Below are 15478 nucleotides of genomic sequence, written 5' to 3'. Positions count from 1 at the left end.
GAGGGAGCGCCGCACTGTGGGAGGGTCAGTACTGAGGGAGTGCCGCACTGTCAGAGGGTCAGTACTGAGGGAGAGCTGTACTGTCAGAGGGTCAGTACTGAGGGAGTGCCGCACTGTCAGAGGGTCACTACTGAGGGAGCGCCGCACTGTGGGAGGGTCTGTGCTTGGGGAGCGCCGCACTGTTGGAGGGTCAGTACTGAGGGAGCGCTGTACTGTCAGAGGGTCAGTACTGAGGGAGTGCCGCACTGTGGGAGGGTCAGTACTGAGGGAGTGCTGCACTGTCAGAGGGTCAGTACTGAGGGAGCGCCGCACTGTGGGAGGGTCAGGACCGAGGGAGCGCTGCACTGTCAGAGGGTCAGTACTGAGGGAGCGCCGCACTGTCAGAGGGTCAGTACTGAGGGAACGTCGCACTGTGGGAGGGTCAGTATTGAGGGAGCGCTGCACTGTCAGAGGGTCAGTACTGAGGGAGTGCTGCACTGTGGGAGAGTCAGTACTGAGGGAGTGCTGCACTGTGGTAAGGTCAGTACTGAGAGAGTACCGCACTGCGGAGGGTCAGTGCTTAGGGAGTGCCGCACTGTCAGAGGGTCAGTACTGAGGGAGCGCCGCACTGTCAGAGGGTCAGTACTGAGGGAGCGCCACACTGTCGGAGGGACAGTGCTGAGGGAGCACCGCACTGACAGAGGGTCAGTACTGAGGGAGTGCCGCACTGTCAGAGGGTCAGTGCTGAGGGAGCGCCGCACTGTCAGAGGGTCAGTACTGAGGGAGTGCCGCACTGTCAGAGGGTCAGTGCTGAGGGAGCGCCGCACTGTCAGAGGGTCAGTGCTGAGCGAGTGCTGCACTGTGGGAGGGTCAGTACTGAGGGAGTGCCGCACTGTCAGAGGGTCAGTGCTGAGGGAGCACCACACTGTCAGAGGGTCAGTACTGAGGGAGAGCCGCACTGTGGGAGGGTCAGTACTGAGGGAGCGCCGCACTGTCAGAGGGTCAGTACTGAGGGAGTGCCGGACTGTCAGACGGTCAGTACTGAGGGAGTGCCGCACTGTGGGAGGGTCAGTATTGAGGGAGTGCTGCACTGTGGGAGGGTCAGTACTGAGGGAGTGCCGCACTGCGGGAGGGTCAGTGCTGAGGGAGCGCCACACTGACAGAGGGTCAGTACTGAGGTAGCACCGCACTGTCAGAGGGTCAGTACTGAGGGAGCGCCGCACTGTGGGAGGGTCAGTACTGAGGGAGTGCCGCACTGTCAGAGGGTCAGTACTGAGGGAGCGCCGCACTGTCAGAGGGTCAGTACTGAGGGAGCGCTGTACTGTCAGATGGTCAGTATTGAGGGAGCGCTGCACTGTCAGAGGGTCAGTACTGAGGGAGCGCCGCACTGTCAGAGGGTCAGTACTGAGGGAGTGCCGCACTGTGGGACGGTCAGTACTGAGGGAGTGCTGCACTGTGGGGGGGGGGGGGGGTCAGTACTGAGGGAGTGCCGCACTGCGGGAGCGTCAGTGCTGAGGGAGCGCCACACTGACAGAGGGTCAGGACTGAGGGAGCGCCGCACTGTCAGAGGGTCAGTACTGAGGGAGTGCCGCACTGTCAGAGGGTCAGTACTGAGGGAGCGGCGCACTGTGGGAGGGTCAGTACTGAGGGAGTGCCGCACTGTCAGAGGGTCAGTGCTGAGGGAGCGCCGCACTGTCGGAGGGTCAGTACTGAGGGAGCGCCGCACTGTCAGAGGGTCAGTACTGAGGGAGCGCCGCACTGTCAGAGGGTCAGTACTGAGGGAGTGCCGCACTGTCAGAGGGTCAGTACTGAGGGAGTGCCGCACTGTCAGAGGGTCAGTACTGAGGGAGCGCCGCACTGTGGGAGGGTCAGTACTGAGGGAGCGCTGCACTGTTGGAGAGTCAGTACTGAGGGAGTGCTGCACTGTGGGAGGGTCAGTACTGAGGGAGCGCCGCACTGTGGGAGGGTCAGTACTGAGGGAGTGCCGCACTGTCAGAGGGTCAGTGCTGAGGGAGCGCCGCACTGTCGGAGGGTCAGTACTGAGGGAGCGCTGCACTGTCAGAGGGTCAGTACTGAGGGAGTGCTGCACTGTGGGAGGGTCAGTACTGAGGGAGTGCCGCACTGTCAGAGGGTCAGTGCTGAGGGAGCGCCACACTGCCAGAGGGTCAGTACTGAGGGAGAGCCGCACTGTGGGAGGGTCAGTACTGAGGGAGCGCCGCACTGTCAGAGGGTCATTACTGAGGGAGTGCCGCACTGTCAGAGGGTCAGTACTGAGTGAGTGCCGCACTGTGGGAGGGTCAGTACTGAGGGAGCGCCGCACTGTCAGAGGGTCAGTGCTGAGCGAGTGCTGCACTGTGGGAGGGTCAGTACTGAGGGAGTGCCGCACTGTCAGAGGGTCAGTGCTGAGGGAGCACCACACTGTCAGAGGGTCAGTACTGAGGGAGAGCCGCACTGTGGGAGGGTCAGTACTGAGGGAGCGCCGCACTGTCAGAGGGTCAGTACTGAGGGAGTGCCGGACTGTCAGACGGTCAGTACTGAGGGAGTGCCGCACTGTGGGAGGGTCAGTATTGAGGGAGTGCTGCACTGTGGGAGGGTCAGTACTGAGGGAGTGCCGCACTGCGGGAGGGTCAGTGCTGAGGGAGCGCCACACTGACAGAGGGTCAGTACTGAGGTAGCGCCGCACTGTCAGAGGGTCAGTACTGACGGAGCGCCGCACTGTGGGAGGGTCAGTACTGAGGGAGTGCCGCACTGTCAGAGGGTCAGTACTGAGGGAGCGCCGCACTGTCAGAGGGTCAGTACTGAGGGAGCGCTGTACTGTCAGATGGTCAGTATTGAGGGAGCGCTGCACTGTCAGAGGGTCAGTACTGAGGGAGCGCCGCACTGTCAGAGGGTCAGTACTGAGGGAGTGCCGCACTGTGGGACGGTCAGTACTGAGGGAGTGCTGCACTGTGGGGGGGGGGGGGGTCAGTACTGAGGGAGTGCCGCACTGCGGGAGCGTCAGTGCTGAGGGAGCGCCACACTGACAGAGGGTCAGGACTGAGGGAGCGCCGCACTGTCAGAGGGTCAGTACTGAGGGAGTGCCGCACTGTCAGAGGGTCAGTACTGAGGGAGCGGCGCACTGTGGGAGGGTCAGTACTGAGGGAGTGCCGCACTGTCAGAGGGTCAGTGCTGAGGGAGCGCCGCACTGTCGGAGGGTCAGTACTGAGGGAGCGCCGCACTGTGGGAGGGTCAGTACTGAGGGAGTGCTGCACTGTGGGAGGGTCAGTACTGAGGGAGCGCCGCACTGTGGGAGGGTCAGTACTGAGGGAGCGCCGCACTGTTGGAGAGTCAGTACTGAGGGAGTGCTGCACTGTGGGAGGGTCAGTACTGAGGGAGCGCCGCACTGTGGGAGGGTCAGTACTGAGGGAGTGCCGCACTGTCAGAGGGTCAGTGCTGAGGGAGCGCCGCACTGTCGGAGGGTCAGTACTGAGGGAGCGCTGCACTGTCAGAGGGTCAGTACTGAGGGAGTGCTGCACTGTGGGAGGGTCAGTACTGAGGGAGTGCCGCACTGTCAGAGGGTCAGTGCTGAGGGAGCGCCACACTGCCAGAGGGTCAGTACTGAGGGAGAGCCGCACTGTGGGAGGGTCAGTACTGAGGGAGCGCCGCACTGTCAGAGGGTCATTACTGAGGGAGTGCCGCACTGTCAGAGGGTCAGTACTGAGTGAGTGCCGCACTGTGGGAGGGTCAGTACTGAGGGAGTGCTGCACTGTCAGAGGGTCAGTACTGAGGGAGTGCTGCACTGTCAGAGGGTCAGTACTGAGGGAGCGCCACACTGACAGAGGGTCAGTACTGAGGGAGCGCCGCACTGTGGGAGGGTCAGTACTGAGGGAGTGCCGCACTGCGGGAGGGTCAGTACTGAGGGAGCGCCGCACTGTGGGAGGGTCAGTACTGAGGGAGTGCCGCACTGTCAGAGGGTAAGTACTGAGGGAGCGCCACACTGTCCGAGGGTCAGTACTGAGGGAGCGCCGCACTGTGGGAGGGTCAGTACTGAGGGAGCGCCGCACTGTGGGAGGGTCAGTACTGAGGGAGTGCCGCACTGTGGGAGGGTCAGTACTGAGGGAGTGCCGCACTGTGGGAGGGTCAGTACTGAGGGAGTGCCGCACTGTCGGAGGGTCAGTACTGAGGGAGCGCCGCACTGTCAGAGGGTCAGTGCTGAGGGAGTGCCGCGCTGTCAGAGGGTCAGTACTGAGGGAGCGCCGCACTGTGGGAGGGTCAGTACTGAGGGAGCGCCGCACTGTCAGAGGGTCAGTACTGAGGGAGCGCCGCACTGTGGGAGGGTCAGTACTGAGGGAGCGCCGCACTGTCAGAGGGTCAGTACTGAGGGAGTGCCGCACTGTCAGAGGGTCAGTACTGAGGGAGCGCCGCACTGTCAGAGGGTCAGTACTGAGGGAGCGCCGCACTGTGGGAGGCGACGTCTCCAGGATACGCTGATAAACCCAGTTGGGAATCCTGCAGAATGGATGTCAGCTGACTTGAATTTGGGAAGCGGATTTGAAGAGTCAGGCTGATTGGCCAAAGAGGGTCGAGGTGACGACCATTTTCCCGCGAGGGGCTTGGACCTGGGACTGGCTGCGGGGCGATGGCTGACGGTCCGAGAGTCGGCCCCGAGCTCCACGGGGCAATTGAACAAACAAATAAAGGAGATAAAATGTGCGCAGATTCTAAAAGCCGTGGAGTCTCTTGCCTGGAAACAGTTAACCATCGACCGGTTGCGATCAGGAAGGAGCGAGTTGCCCCGGCAACCTCGGCGAGCCTAATTAATTGGGTGCTATTTGCTGAGGTGCGAGACAATGGAGGGGTTGACTTGGCGCCAGGCTTTGTTAATTGACTCGTCGGTTGCACAAACGCACTGCCCCCCCCCCCCAGGGCTAGCAGACTGGGAAAACTTGTCGTCATCGTTTGGCACCAGGATTTTCCCTGTTGATCTCCTCTCCTCGGCGGGGTAAAGGAGGGGCGGGGGGGCGGGGGACTTTTCGTCGGGGCCGCCATCTCTTCCACCAGTGACCCGACAACGTTCACTCACCGTCACCCCCCCCCCCCCCCCCTTGTTTTTATTTCCTCCCCCCCCCCCCCGCCCCGTTTTGTCTTTCAGAAATGCGTGAGCAGGGGCGAGCTGCTGGTCTCGCTCTGCTACCAGCCCGGCACTCACCGGCTCACCGTGGTGGTGCTGAAGGCCAGGCATTTGCCCAAGATGGACGTCACCGGACTCTCAGGTAGCGGCTATCGGCCAATCCACCTACCGCGCACATCTTTGGACACTAAGGGGCAATTTAGCACGGCCAATCCACCTACCGCGCACATCTTTGGACACTAAGGGACAATTTATCGCGGCCAATCCACCTAACCCGCACATCTTTGGTCACTCAGGGACAATTTAGCACGGCCAATCCCCCTAACCTGCACATCTTTGGACACTAAGGGACAATTTAGCACGGCCAATCCACCCAACCTGCACATCTTTGGACACTAAGGGGCAATTTAGCACGGCCAATCCACCTAACCTGCACATCTTTGGACACTAAGGGACAATTTAGCACGGCCAATCCACCCAACCTGCACATCTTTGGACACTAAGGGACAATTTAGCACGGCCAATCCACCTAACCAGCACATCTTTGGACACTAAGGGACAATTTAGCACGGCCAATCCACCCAACCTGCAAATCTTTGGACACTAAGGGGCAATTTAGCACGGGCAATCCAGCTAACCTGCACATCTTTGGACACTAAGGGACAATTTAGCACGGCCAATCCACCTAACCTGCACACCTTTGGACACTAAGGGACAATTTAGCACGGCCAATCCACCTAACCTGCACATCTTTGGACATTAAGGGACAATTTAGCACGGCCAATCCACCTAACCTGCACATCTTTGGACACTGAGGGACAATTTAGCATGGCCAATCCACCGAACCTGCACATCTTTGGACACTAAGGGACAATTGAGCACGGCCAATCCACCTAACCTGCACATCTTTGGACACTAAAGGACAATTTAGCATGGCTAATCCACCTAACCTGCACATCTTTGGACACTAAGGGGCAATTTAGCACGGCCAATCCACCTAACCTGCACATCTTTGGACACTAAGGGACAATTTAGCACGGCCAATCCACCTAACCCCGCACATCTTTGGACACTAAGGGGCAATTTAGCACGGCCAATCCACCTAACCTGCACATCTTTGGACTCTAAGGGGCAATTTAGCACGGCCAATCCACCTAACCTGCACATCTTTGGACACTAAGGGGCAATTTAGCACGGCCAATCCACCTACCCCGCACATCTTTGGACACGAAGGGACAATTTAGCACGGCCAATCCACCTACCCTGCACATCTTTGGACACTAAGGGGCAATTTAACATGGCCAATCCACCTAACATGCACATCTTTGGACTCTAAGGGGCAATTTAGCACGGCCAATCCACCTAACCTGCACATCTTTGGACACTAAGGGGCAATTTAGCACGGCCAATCCACCTACCCCGCACATCTTTGGACACTAAGGGACAATTTAGCACGGCCAATCCACCTACCCTGCACATCTTTGGACACTAAGGGGCAATTTAGCACGGCCAATCCACCTACCCCGCACATCTTTGGACACTAAGGGCCAATTTAGCACGGCCAATCCACCTAACCTGCACATCTTTGGACACTAAGGGACAATTTAGCACGGCCAATCCACCTAACCTGCACATCTTTGGACTCTAAGGGGCAATTTAGCACGGCCAATCCACCTAACCGGCACATCTTTGGACACTAAGGGACAATTTAGCACGGCCAATCCACCTAACCTGTACATCTTTGGACACTAAGGGCCAATTTAGCACGGCCAATCCACCTAACCTGCACATCTTTGAACACTAAGGGGCAATTTAGCACGGCCAATCCACCTAACCTGCACATCTTTGGACACTAAGGGACAATTTAACACGGCCAATCCACCTACCCCGCACATCTTTGGACACTAAGGGGAAATTTAGCATGGCCAATCCACCTAACCTGTACATCTTTGAACACTAAGGGGCAATTTAGCATGGCTAATCCACCTAACCTGCACATCTTTGAACACTAAGGGGCAAATTAGCGCGGCCAATCCACCTATCCTGCACATCTTTGGACACTAAGGGACAATTTATCACGGCCAATCCACCTAACCTGCACATCTTTGGACACTAAGGGACAATTTAGCGTGGCCAATCCACCTAACCTGCACATCTTTGGACACTAAGGGACAATTTAGCACGGCTAATCCACCTAACCTGTACATCTTTGGACACTAAGGGGCAATTTAGCACGGCCAATCCACCTAACCTGTACATCTTTGGACACTAAGGGACAATTTAGCACGGCCAATCCACCTAACCTGCACATCTTTGGACACTAAGGGGCAATTTAGCACGGTCAATCCACCTAACCTGCACACCTTTGGACACTAAGGGGCAATTTAGCACGGCTCATCCACCTACCCCGCACATCTTTGGACACTAAAGACAATTTAGCATGGCCAATCCACCTAACCTGCACATCTTTGAACACTAAGGGGCAATTTAGCACGGCCAATCCACCTACCCCGCACATCTTTGGACACTAAGGGGCAATTTAGCACGGCCAATCCACCTAACCTGCACATCTTTGGACACTAAGGGGCAATATAGCACGGCCAATCCACCTAACCTGCACATCTTTGGACACTAAGGGACAATTTAGCACGGCCAATCCACCTAACCTGCACATCTTTGGACACTAAGGGGCAATTTAGCACGGCCAATCCACCTAACCTGCACATCTTTGAGATGGTATTTGAGATCGGGGTAAGTAGGGTCCCATTTTCAACAGGAAAACTGTTCCCGGGGTGCACACTAGGTTGAAAATGCAACATGTATTTCCCGTCCTGGGTTACCTGGCGAGGTGCAAAGTAGTCGACCAGTTCAAGTGGGACTGGAGTCACCTGTACTCTGGATCAGGAGTCACCTGTACTCTGGACCAGGAGTCACCAGTACTCTGGACCAGGAGTCACCTGTACTCTGGACCAGGAGTCACCTGTACTCTGGACCAGGAGTCACCTGTACTCTGGACCAGGAGTCACCTGTACTCTGGACCAGGAGTCACCTGTACTCTGGACCAGGAATCACCTGTATTCTGGACCAGGAGTCACCTATACTCTGGATCAGGAGTCACCTGTACTCGAACAGGAGTCACCTGTACACTGGATCAGGAGTCACCTGTACTCTGGATCAGGAGTCACCTGTACTCTGGACCAATAGTCACCTGTACTCTGGATCAGGAGTCACCTGTACTCTGGACCAGGAGTCACCTGTACTCTGGACCAGGAGTCACCTGTACTCTGGACCAGGAGTCACCTGTACTCTGGACCAGGAGTCACCTGTACTCTGGACCAGGAGTCACCTGTACTCTGGACCAGGAGTCACCTGTACTCTGGACCAGGAGTCACCTGTACTCTGGACCAGGAGTCACCTGTACTCTGGATCAGGAGTCACCTGTACTCTGGATCAGGAGTCACCTGTACTCTGGATCAGGAGTCACCGGTACTCTGGATCAGGAGTCACCTGTACTCTGGATCAGGAGTCACCTGTATTCTGGATCAGGAGTCACCTGTACTCTGGATCAGGAGTCACCTGTACGCTGGATCAAGAGTCACCTGTACTCTGGATCAAGAGTCACCTGTTCTCTGGACCAGGAATCACCTGTACTCTGGACCAGGAGTCACCTATACTCTGGATCAGGAGTCACCTTTACTCTGGATCTGGAGTCACCTGTACTCGACCAGGAGTCACCTGTACTCGACCAGGAGTCACCTGTACTCTGGATCAGGAGTCACCTGTACTCTGGATTAGGAGTCAGCTGTATTCTGGATCAGGAGTCACCTGTACTCTGGATCAGGAGTCACCTGTACTCTGGACCAATAGTCACCTGTGCTCTGGACCAGGAGTCACCTGTACTCTGGATCAGGTGTCACCTGTACTCTGGATCAGGTGTCACCTGTACTCTGGATCAGGAGTCACCTGTACTCTGGTTCAGGAGTCACCTGTACTCTGGTTCAGGAGTCACCTGTACTCTGGTTCAGGAGTCACCTGTACTCTGGATGAGGAGTCACCCGTACCCTGGATCAGGAGTCACCTGTACTCTGGATCAGGAGTCACCTGTACTCTGGATCAGGAGTCACCTGTACTCTGGACCAGGAGTCACCTGTACTCTGGACCAGGAGTCACCTGTACTCTGGACCAGGAGTCACCTGTACTCTGGACCAGGAGTCACCTGTACTCTGGACCAGGAGTCACCTGTACTCTGGACCAGGAGTCACCTGTACTCTGGACCAGGAGTCACCTGTACTCTGGATTAGAAGTCACCTGTACTCTGGACGAGGAGTCACCTGTACTCTGGACGAGGAGTCACCTGTACTCTGGACGAGGAGTCACCTGTACTCTGGATCAGGAGTCACCTGTACTCTGGATGAGGAGTCACCTGTACTCTGGACCAGGAGTCACCTGTACTCTGGACCAGGAGTCACCTGTACTCTGCATTAGGAGCCACCTGTACTTTGGACCAGGAGTCACCTGAACTCTGGATCAGGAGTCACCAGTACTCTGGACCAGGAGTCACCTGTACTTTGGACCAGGAGTCACCTGTACTTTGGACCAGGAGTCATCTGTACTCTGGATCAGGAGTCACCTGTACTCTGGACCAGGAGTCACCTGTACTCTGGACCAGGAGTCACCTGTACTCTGGATTAGGAGTCACCTGTATTCTGGATCAGGAGTCATCTGTACTCTGGACGAGGAGTCACCTGTACTCTGGATGAGGAGTTACCTGTACTCTGGATGAGGAGTCACCTGTACTCTGGATGAGGAGTCACCTGTACTCTGGATGAGGAGTCACCTGTACTCTGGACCAGGAGTCACCTGTACTCTGGACCAGGAGTCACCTGTACTCTGGATTAGGAGTCACCTGTACTTTGGACCAGGAGTCACCTGAACTCTGGATCAGGAGTCACCTGTACTCTGGACCAGGAGTCACCTGTACTTTGGACCAGGAGTCACCTGTACTTTGGACCAGGAGTCACCTGTACTTTGGACCAGGAGTCACCTGTACCTTGGACCAGGAGTCACCTGTACTCTGGATCAGGAGTCACCTGTACTCTGGATCAGGAGTCACCCGTACTCTGGATCAGGAGTCACCTGTACTCTGGATCAGGAGTCACCTGTACTCTGGATTAGGAGTCACCTGTACTCTGGACCAGGAGTCACCTGTACTCTGGATCAGGTGTCAGCTGTACTCTGGATTAGGAGTCACCTGTACATTGGACCAGGAGTCACCTGAACTCTGGATCAGGAGTCAATTGTACCCTGGACCAGGAGTCACCTGTACTTTGGACCAGGAGTCACCTGTACTTTGGACCAGGAGTCACCTGTACTTTGGACCAGGAGTCACCTGTACTTTGGACCAGGAGTCACCTGTACTCTGGATCAGGAGTCACCTGTACTTTGGACCAGGAGTCACCTGTACTTTGGACCAGGAGTCACCTGTACTCTGGATCAGGAGTCACCTGTAGTTTGGACCAGGAGTCACCTGTACTTTGGACCAGGAGTCACCTGTACTTTGGACCAGGAGTCACCTGTACTTTGGACCAGGAGTCACCTGTACTTTGGACCAGGAGTCACCTGTACTCTGGATCAGGAGTCACCTGTACTTTGGACCAGGAGTCACCTGTACTCTGGATCAGGAGTCACCTGTTCTTTGGACCAGGAGTCACCTGTACTTTGGACCAGGAGTCACCTGTACTTTGGACCAGGAGTCACCTGTACTTTGGACCAGGAGTCACCTGTACTCTGGATCAGAAGTCACCTGTACTCTGGATGAGGAGTCACCTGTACTCTGGATTAGGAGTCACCTGTACTCTGGATCAGGAGTCACCTGTACTCTGGATCAGGAGTCACCTGTACTCTGGCCCAGGAGTCACCTGTACTCTGGATCAGGAGTCACCTGTACTCTGGATCAGGAGTCACCTGTACTCTGGATCAGGAGTCACCTGTACTCTGGATGAGGAGTCATCTGTACTCTGGATCAGGAGTCACCTGTACTCTGGATCAGTAGTCACCGGCACTCTGGATTAGGAGTCACCTGTACTCTGGATTAGGAGTCACCTGTACTCTGGACCAGGAGTCACCTGTACTCTGGACCAGGAGTCACCTGTACTCTGGATCAAAAGTCACCTGTACTCTGGATCAGGAGTCACCTGTACTCTGGATCAGGAGTCACCTGTACTCTGGACCAGGAGTCACCTGTACTCTGGACCAGGAGTCACCTGTACTCTGGATCAGGAGTCACCTGTACTCTGGATCAGGAGTCACCTGTACTCTGGATCAGGAGTCACCTGTACTCTGGATCAGGAGTCACCTGTACTCTGGATCAGGAGTCACCTGTACTCTGGATCAGGAGTCATCTGTACTCTGGATCAGGAGTCATCTGTACTCTGGACCAGGAGTCACCTGTACTCTGGACCAGGAGTCACCTGTACTCTGGACCAGGAGTCACCTGTACTCTGGATCAGGAGTCACCTGTACTCAGGACCAGGAGTCACCTGTACTCTGGACCAGGAGTCACCTGTACTCTGGACCAGGAGTCACCTGTACTCTGGACCAGGAGTCACCTGCACTCTGGATTAGGAGTCACCTGTATTCTGGATCAGGAGTCATCTGTACTCTGGATCAGGAGTCATCTGTACTCTGGATTAGGAGTCACCTGTACTCTGGACCTGGAGTCACCTGTACTCTGGATCAGGAGTCACCTGTACTCTGGATCAGGAGTCATCTGTACTCTGGATGAGGAGTCATCTGTACTTTGGACCAGGAGTCACCTGTACTTTGGACCAGGAGTCACCTGTACTCTGGATCAGGAGTCACCTGTACTTTGGACCAGGAGTCACCTGTACTTTGGACCAGGAGTCACCTGTACTTTGGACCAGGAGTCACCTGTACTCTGGATCAGGAGTCACCTGTACTTTGGACCAGGAGTCACCTGTACTCTGGATCAGGAGTCACCTGTACTTTGGACCAGGAGTCACCTGCACTTTGGACCAGGAGTCACCTGTACTTTGGACCAGGAGTCACCTGTACTCTGGATCAGGAGTCACCTGTACTTTGGACCAGGAGTCACCTGTACTTTGGACCAGGAGTCACCTGTACTTTGGACCAGGAGTCACCTGTACTCTGGATCAGGAGTCACCTGTACTCTGGATGAGGAGTCACCTGTACTCTGGATCAGGAGTCACCTGTACTCTGGATCAGGAGTCACCTGTACTCTGGATCAGGAGTCACCTGTACTCTGGATCAGGAGTCACCTGTACTCTGGATGAGGAGTCACCTGTACTCTGGATGAGGAGTCATCTGTACTCTGGATCAGGAGTCACCTGTACTCTGGATCAGGAGTCACCGGCACTCTGGATTAGGAGTCACCTGTACTCTGGATCAGGAGTCACCTGTACTCTGGATCAGGAGTCACCTGTACTCTGGACCAGGAGTCACCTGTACTCTGGACCAGGAGTCACCTGTACTCTGGACCAGGAGTCACCTGTACTCTGGATCAGGAGTCACCGGTACTCTGGATCAGGAGTCACCTGTACTCTGGACCAGGAGTCACCTGTACTCTGGACCAGGAGTCACCTGTACTCTGGATCAGGAGTCACCTGTACTCTGGATCAGGAGTCACCTGTACTCTGGATCAGGAGTCATCTGTACTCTGGACCAGGAGTCACCTGTACTCTGGACCAGGAGTCACCTGTACTCTGGATCAGGAGTCATCTGTACTCTGGATCAGGAGTCACCTGTACTCTGGACCAGGAGTCACCTGTACTCTGGACCAGGAGTCACCTGTACTCTGGATCAGGAGTCATCTGTACTCTGGATCAGGAGTCATCTGTACTCTGGATTAGGAGTCACCTGTACTCTGGATCAGGAGTCACCTGTACTCTGGACCAGGAGTCACCTGTACTCTGGATCAGGAGTCACCTGTACTCTGGATCAGGAGTCATCTGTACTCTGGATCAGGAGTCACCTGTACTCTGGATCAGGAGTCATCTGTACTCTGGACCAGGAGTCACCTGAACTCTGGATCAGGAGTCACCTGTACTCTGGACCAGGAGTCACCTGTACTCTGGACCAGGAGTCACCTGTACTCTGGATGAGGAGTCACCTGTACTCTGGACCAGGAGTCACCTGTACTCTGGACCAGGAGTCACCTGTACTCTGGACCAGGAGTCACCTGTACTCTGGATGAGGAGTCACCTGTACTCTGGACCAGGAGTCACCTGTACTCTTGTTGCCGGGCAGCATCAGTCGGTTCGATTTTAATCCTTTCTTGAAAATCCGGCTATGTTTTTTTGTATCTCATGGTCGCTTTCCGGTGGCCCTGGTGGGATTTGAACCTCCGATATCTCTGCACCCAGAATCCTGGCACCCCCGGGGAATATCCATGTCCCTCGCCAGCACGTGGAGTCAGCCCGGTGGGATATTGGGTGCGGGACAGTTCCTCTGAGCCACGGGGGGTGAGCGTTTGGGGTACCCCCGAGAGACCGGGCCAGGCTGATAGAATCCCTCGGGCATGCCCGCCCGGGCCCTCCGAAAGAGCACGTTGCCCAGGCCCGCGCACGCCCACCCCTGGTACTCAGCAAAATGACCTAATTGAAACTCAGAACATTCCATCTTTTGTAATAAATTTAGAGTATCCAATTCGTCTTTTTCCCAATTAAGGGGGCAAATTTAGCGCGGCCGATCCACCTGCCCCTGCGCAACTTTGGGTTGTGGGGGGGGGCGAAACCCACGCAGACACGGGGAGAACGTGCAAACTCCACACGGACAGCGACCCGGGGCCGGGATCGAGCCCGGGACCTCGGCGCCGTGAGGCAGCGGTGCTAACCCACTGCGCCACCCTGCTCTGCCCAACTTCGAACGTTCTTGAGGGGAGCTGGGGGAGGGGGGGGGGGGGTTAACTGGGTAGGTATGGAGAGTTGGGGGTCAGGGAATGGCGGAGGAAGAATGGATCTAGAAGGAAGCAACAAAGCATTGGTAACCCTGCAGAGATTCCCCCCCCCCCCTCAAAGAATCGGTGCAACTTTTGCCCTTCCGTTTTTCTCTCTCCCCCCTCCGCAGACCCGTACGTCAAGGTCAACGTGCTGTACGGCCGGAGGCGGGTGGCCAAGAAGAAGACCCACGTGAAGCGGGGCACGTCCAACCCGGTCTTCAACGAGTCCTTCGCCTTCGACGTCGGCGCCGAGACGCTGCGGGACGTCAGCCTCGAGCTCCTGGTCATCGACTTCGACCGGACGACGAAGAACGAGGTGGTGGGCTGCGCGGTGCTGGGGCACAGCAGCGCCAGCGCTAGCGGCACCGAGCACTGGCGGGAGATCTGCGAGAGCCCCCGACGGCAGGTCGCCAAGTGGCACACACTGGCCGAGTACTAGGTGCCGCGCGAGGAGAGAGCGAGAGAGAGAGAGAGAGAGAGTGAGAGATCGAGAGATTTAAACAAAAAATAAACCTAGGGACTTAAATATTAACAAAACAGAAAGAAGTTGGATTTAGCGAAAGCAGAAAACTGCAGCAAGAAACCTCATCGGTCGGTCGTGCGATTTGGTGACTCACTCAGCAGAATATTCGACGCTAATCTATTTTACAATCCACCTGACTTATTTGCATGCCTGATTATATATATATCTTATTTGCATATACTTTTAACCCACTGGGAACCATTTTGCAGTCTTCATTCATTGCCTCATCTTGATTTTATTCACCTCCGCGAAGCTATCTAACTTTGCTCAGACAGTCTCTCCCCCGGGGCCTCCTGCAACGTGGAGGATTAGGTCGTGTGGGGAGTGGCTGGAAATCTCCTCGCCGTTACCCGACAGGCTGCCCCGACTCAAGGACGTGGGCGGTCGATCTCAATCCAAGGAGGGCTGGCACTGGGGAAGGGGAATGGCGGAGAAGAGAAAATGGTCATATCTGGGCACCCTTTATCGGGGTTGGGACGGGGGTGGGGAGGGGAGGCGCGTTGACGTTTATTATTCGGGGAGGGGGGCTGGGTGGGCGGTCAGCGTCGAGGCAGCTTTACTCTGCACCTGACCCGTAAAGAAACAGCGGAGTGCGCAGTTCTAGAGTGCGCAGTTCTAGAGTGCGCAGTTCTAGAGTGCGCAGTTCTAGCGCGCGCAGTTGAACCGCGCGCGGTTCTAGAGCGCGCGGTTCTAGAGCGCGCAGTTCTAGAGCGCACGTTTCTAGAGCGCGCGTTTCTAGAGTGCGCGTTTCTAGAGTGCGCGTTTCTAGAGTGCACGGTTCTAGACCGCACAGTTCTAAAGTGCTCAGCTCTAAAGTGTACAGTTCAAAGGTCACAGTTCTAGAGTTCGCAGTTCGAACGTGTGCAGTTCTAGAGTGCGCTGGTCTAGA

The 15478-nt window shown here is 55.9% G+C and overlaps 1 protein-coding gene across 1 annotated transcript in view; it reads left to right on the top strand.

Moving 5' to 3' along the window:
- Positions 1 to 14787, top strand: part of LOC140402975 (synaptotagmin-11-like) — a 64766-nt gene extending 49979 nt beyond the window's left edge. Inside the window, exons 3-4 of the mRNA XM_072490626.1 lie at positions 5111 to 5231; positions 14195 to 14787. Coding sequence (XP_072346727.1) covers positions 5111 to 5231; positions 14195 to 14505 — 432 coding nt within the window. The 3' untranslated portion in view covers positions 14506 to 14787. The remainder of the gene's footprint in view (positions 1 to 5110; positions 5232 to 14194) is intronic.
- The last annotated feature ends 691 nt before the right edge of the window (positions 14788 to 15478 follow it).

Source organism: Scyliorhinus torazame, chromosome 26 (assembly GCF_047496885.1).
Source record: "Scyliorhinus torazame isolate Kashiwa2021f chromosome 26, sScyTor2.1, whole genome shotgun sequence".
Classification (NCBI taxonomy): Eukaryota; Metazoa; Chordata; class Chondrichthyes; order Carcharhiniformes; family Scyliorhinidae; genus Scyliorhinus; species Scyliorhinus torazame.
This window is presented reverse-complemented; position numbering and strand designations above follow the sequence as displayed.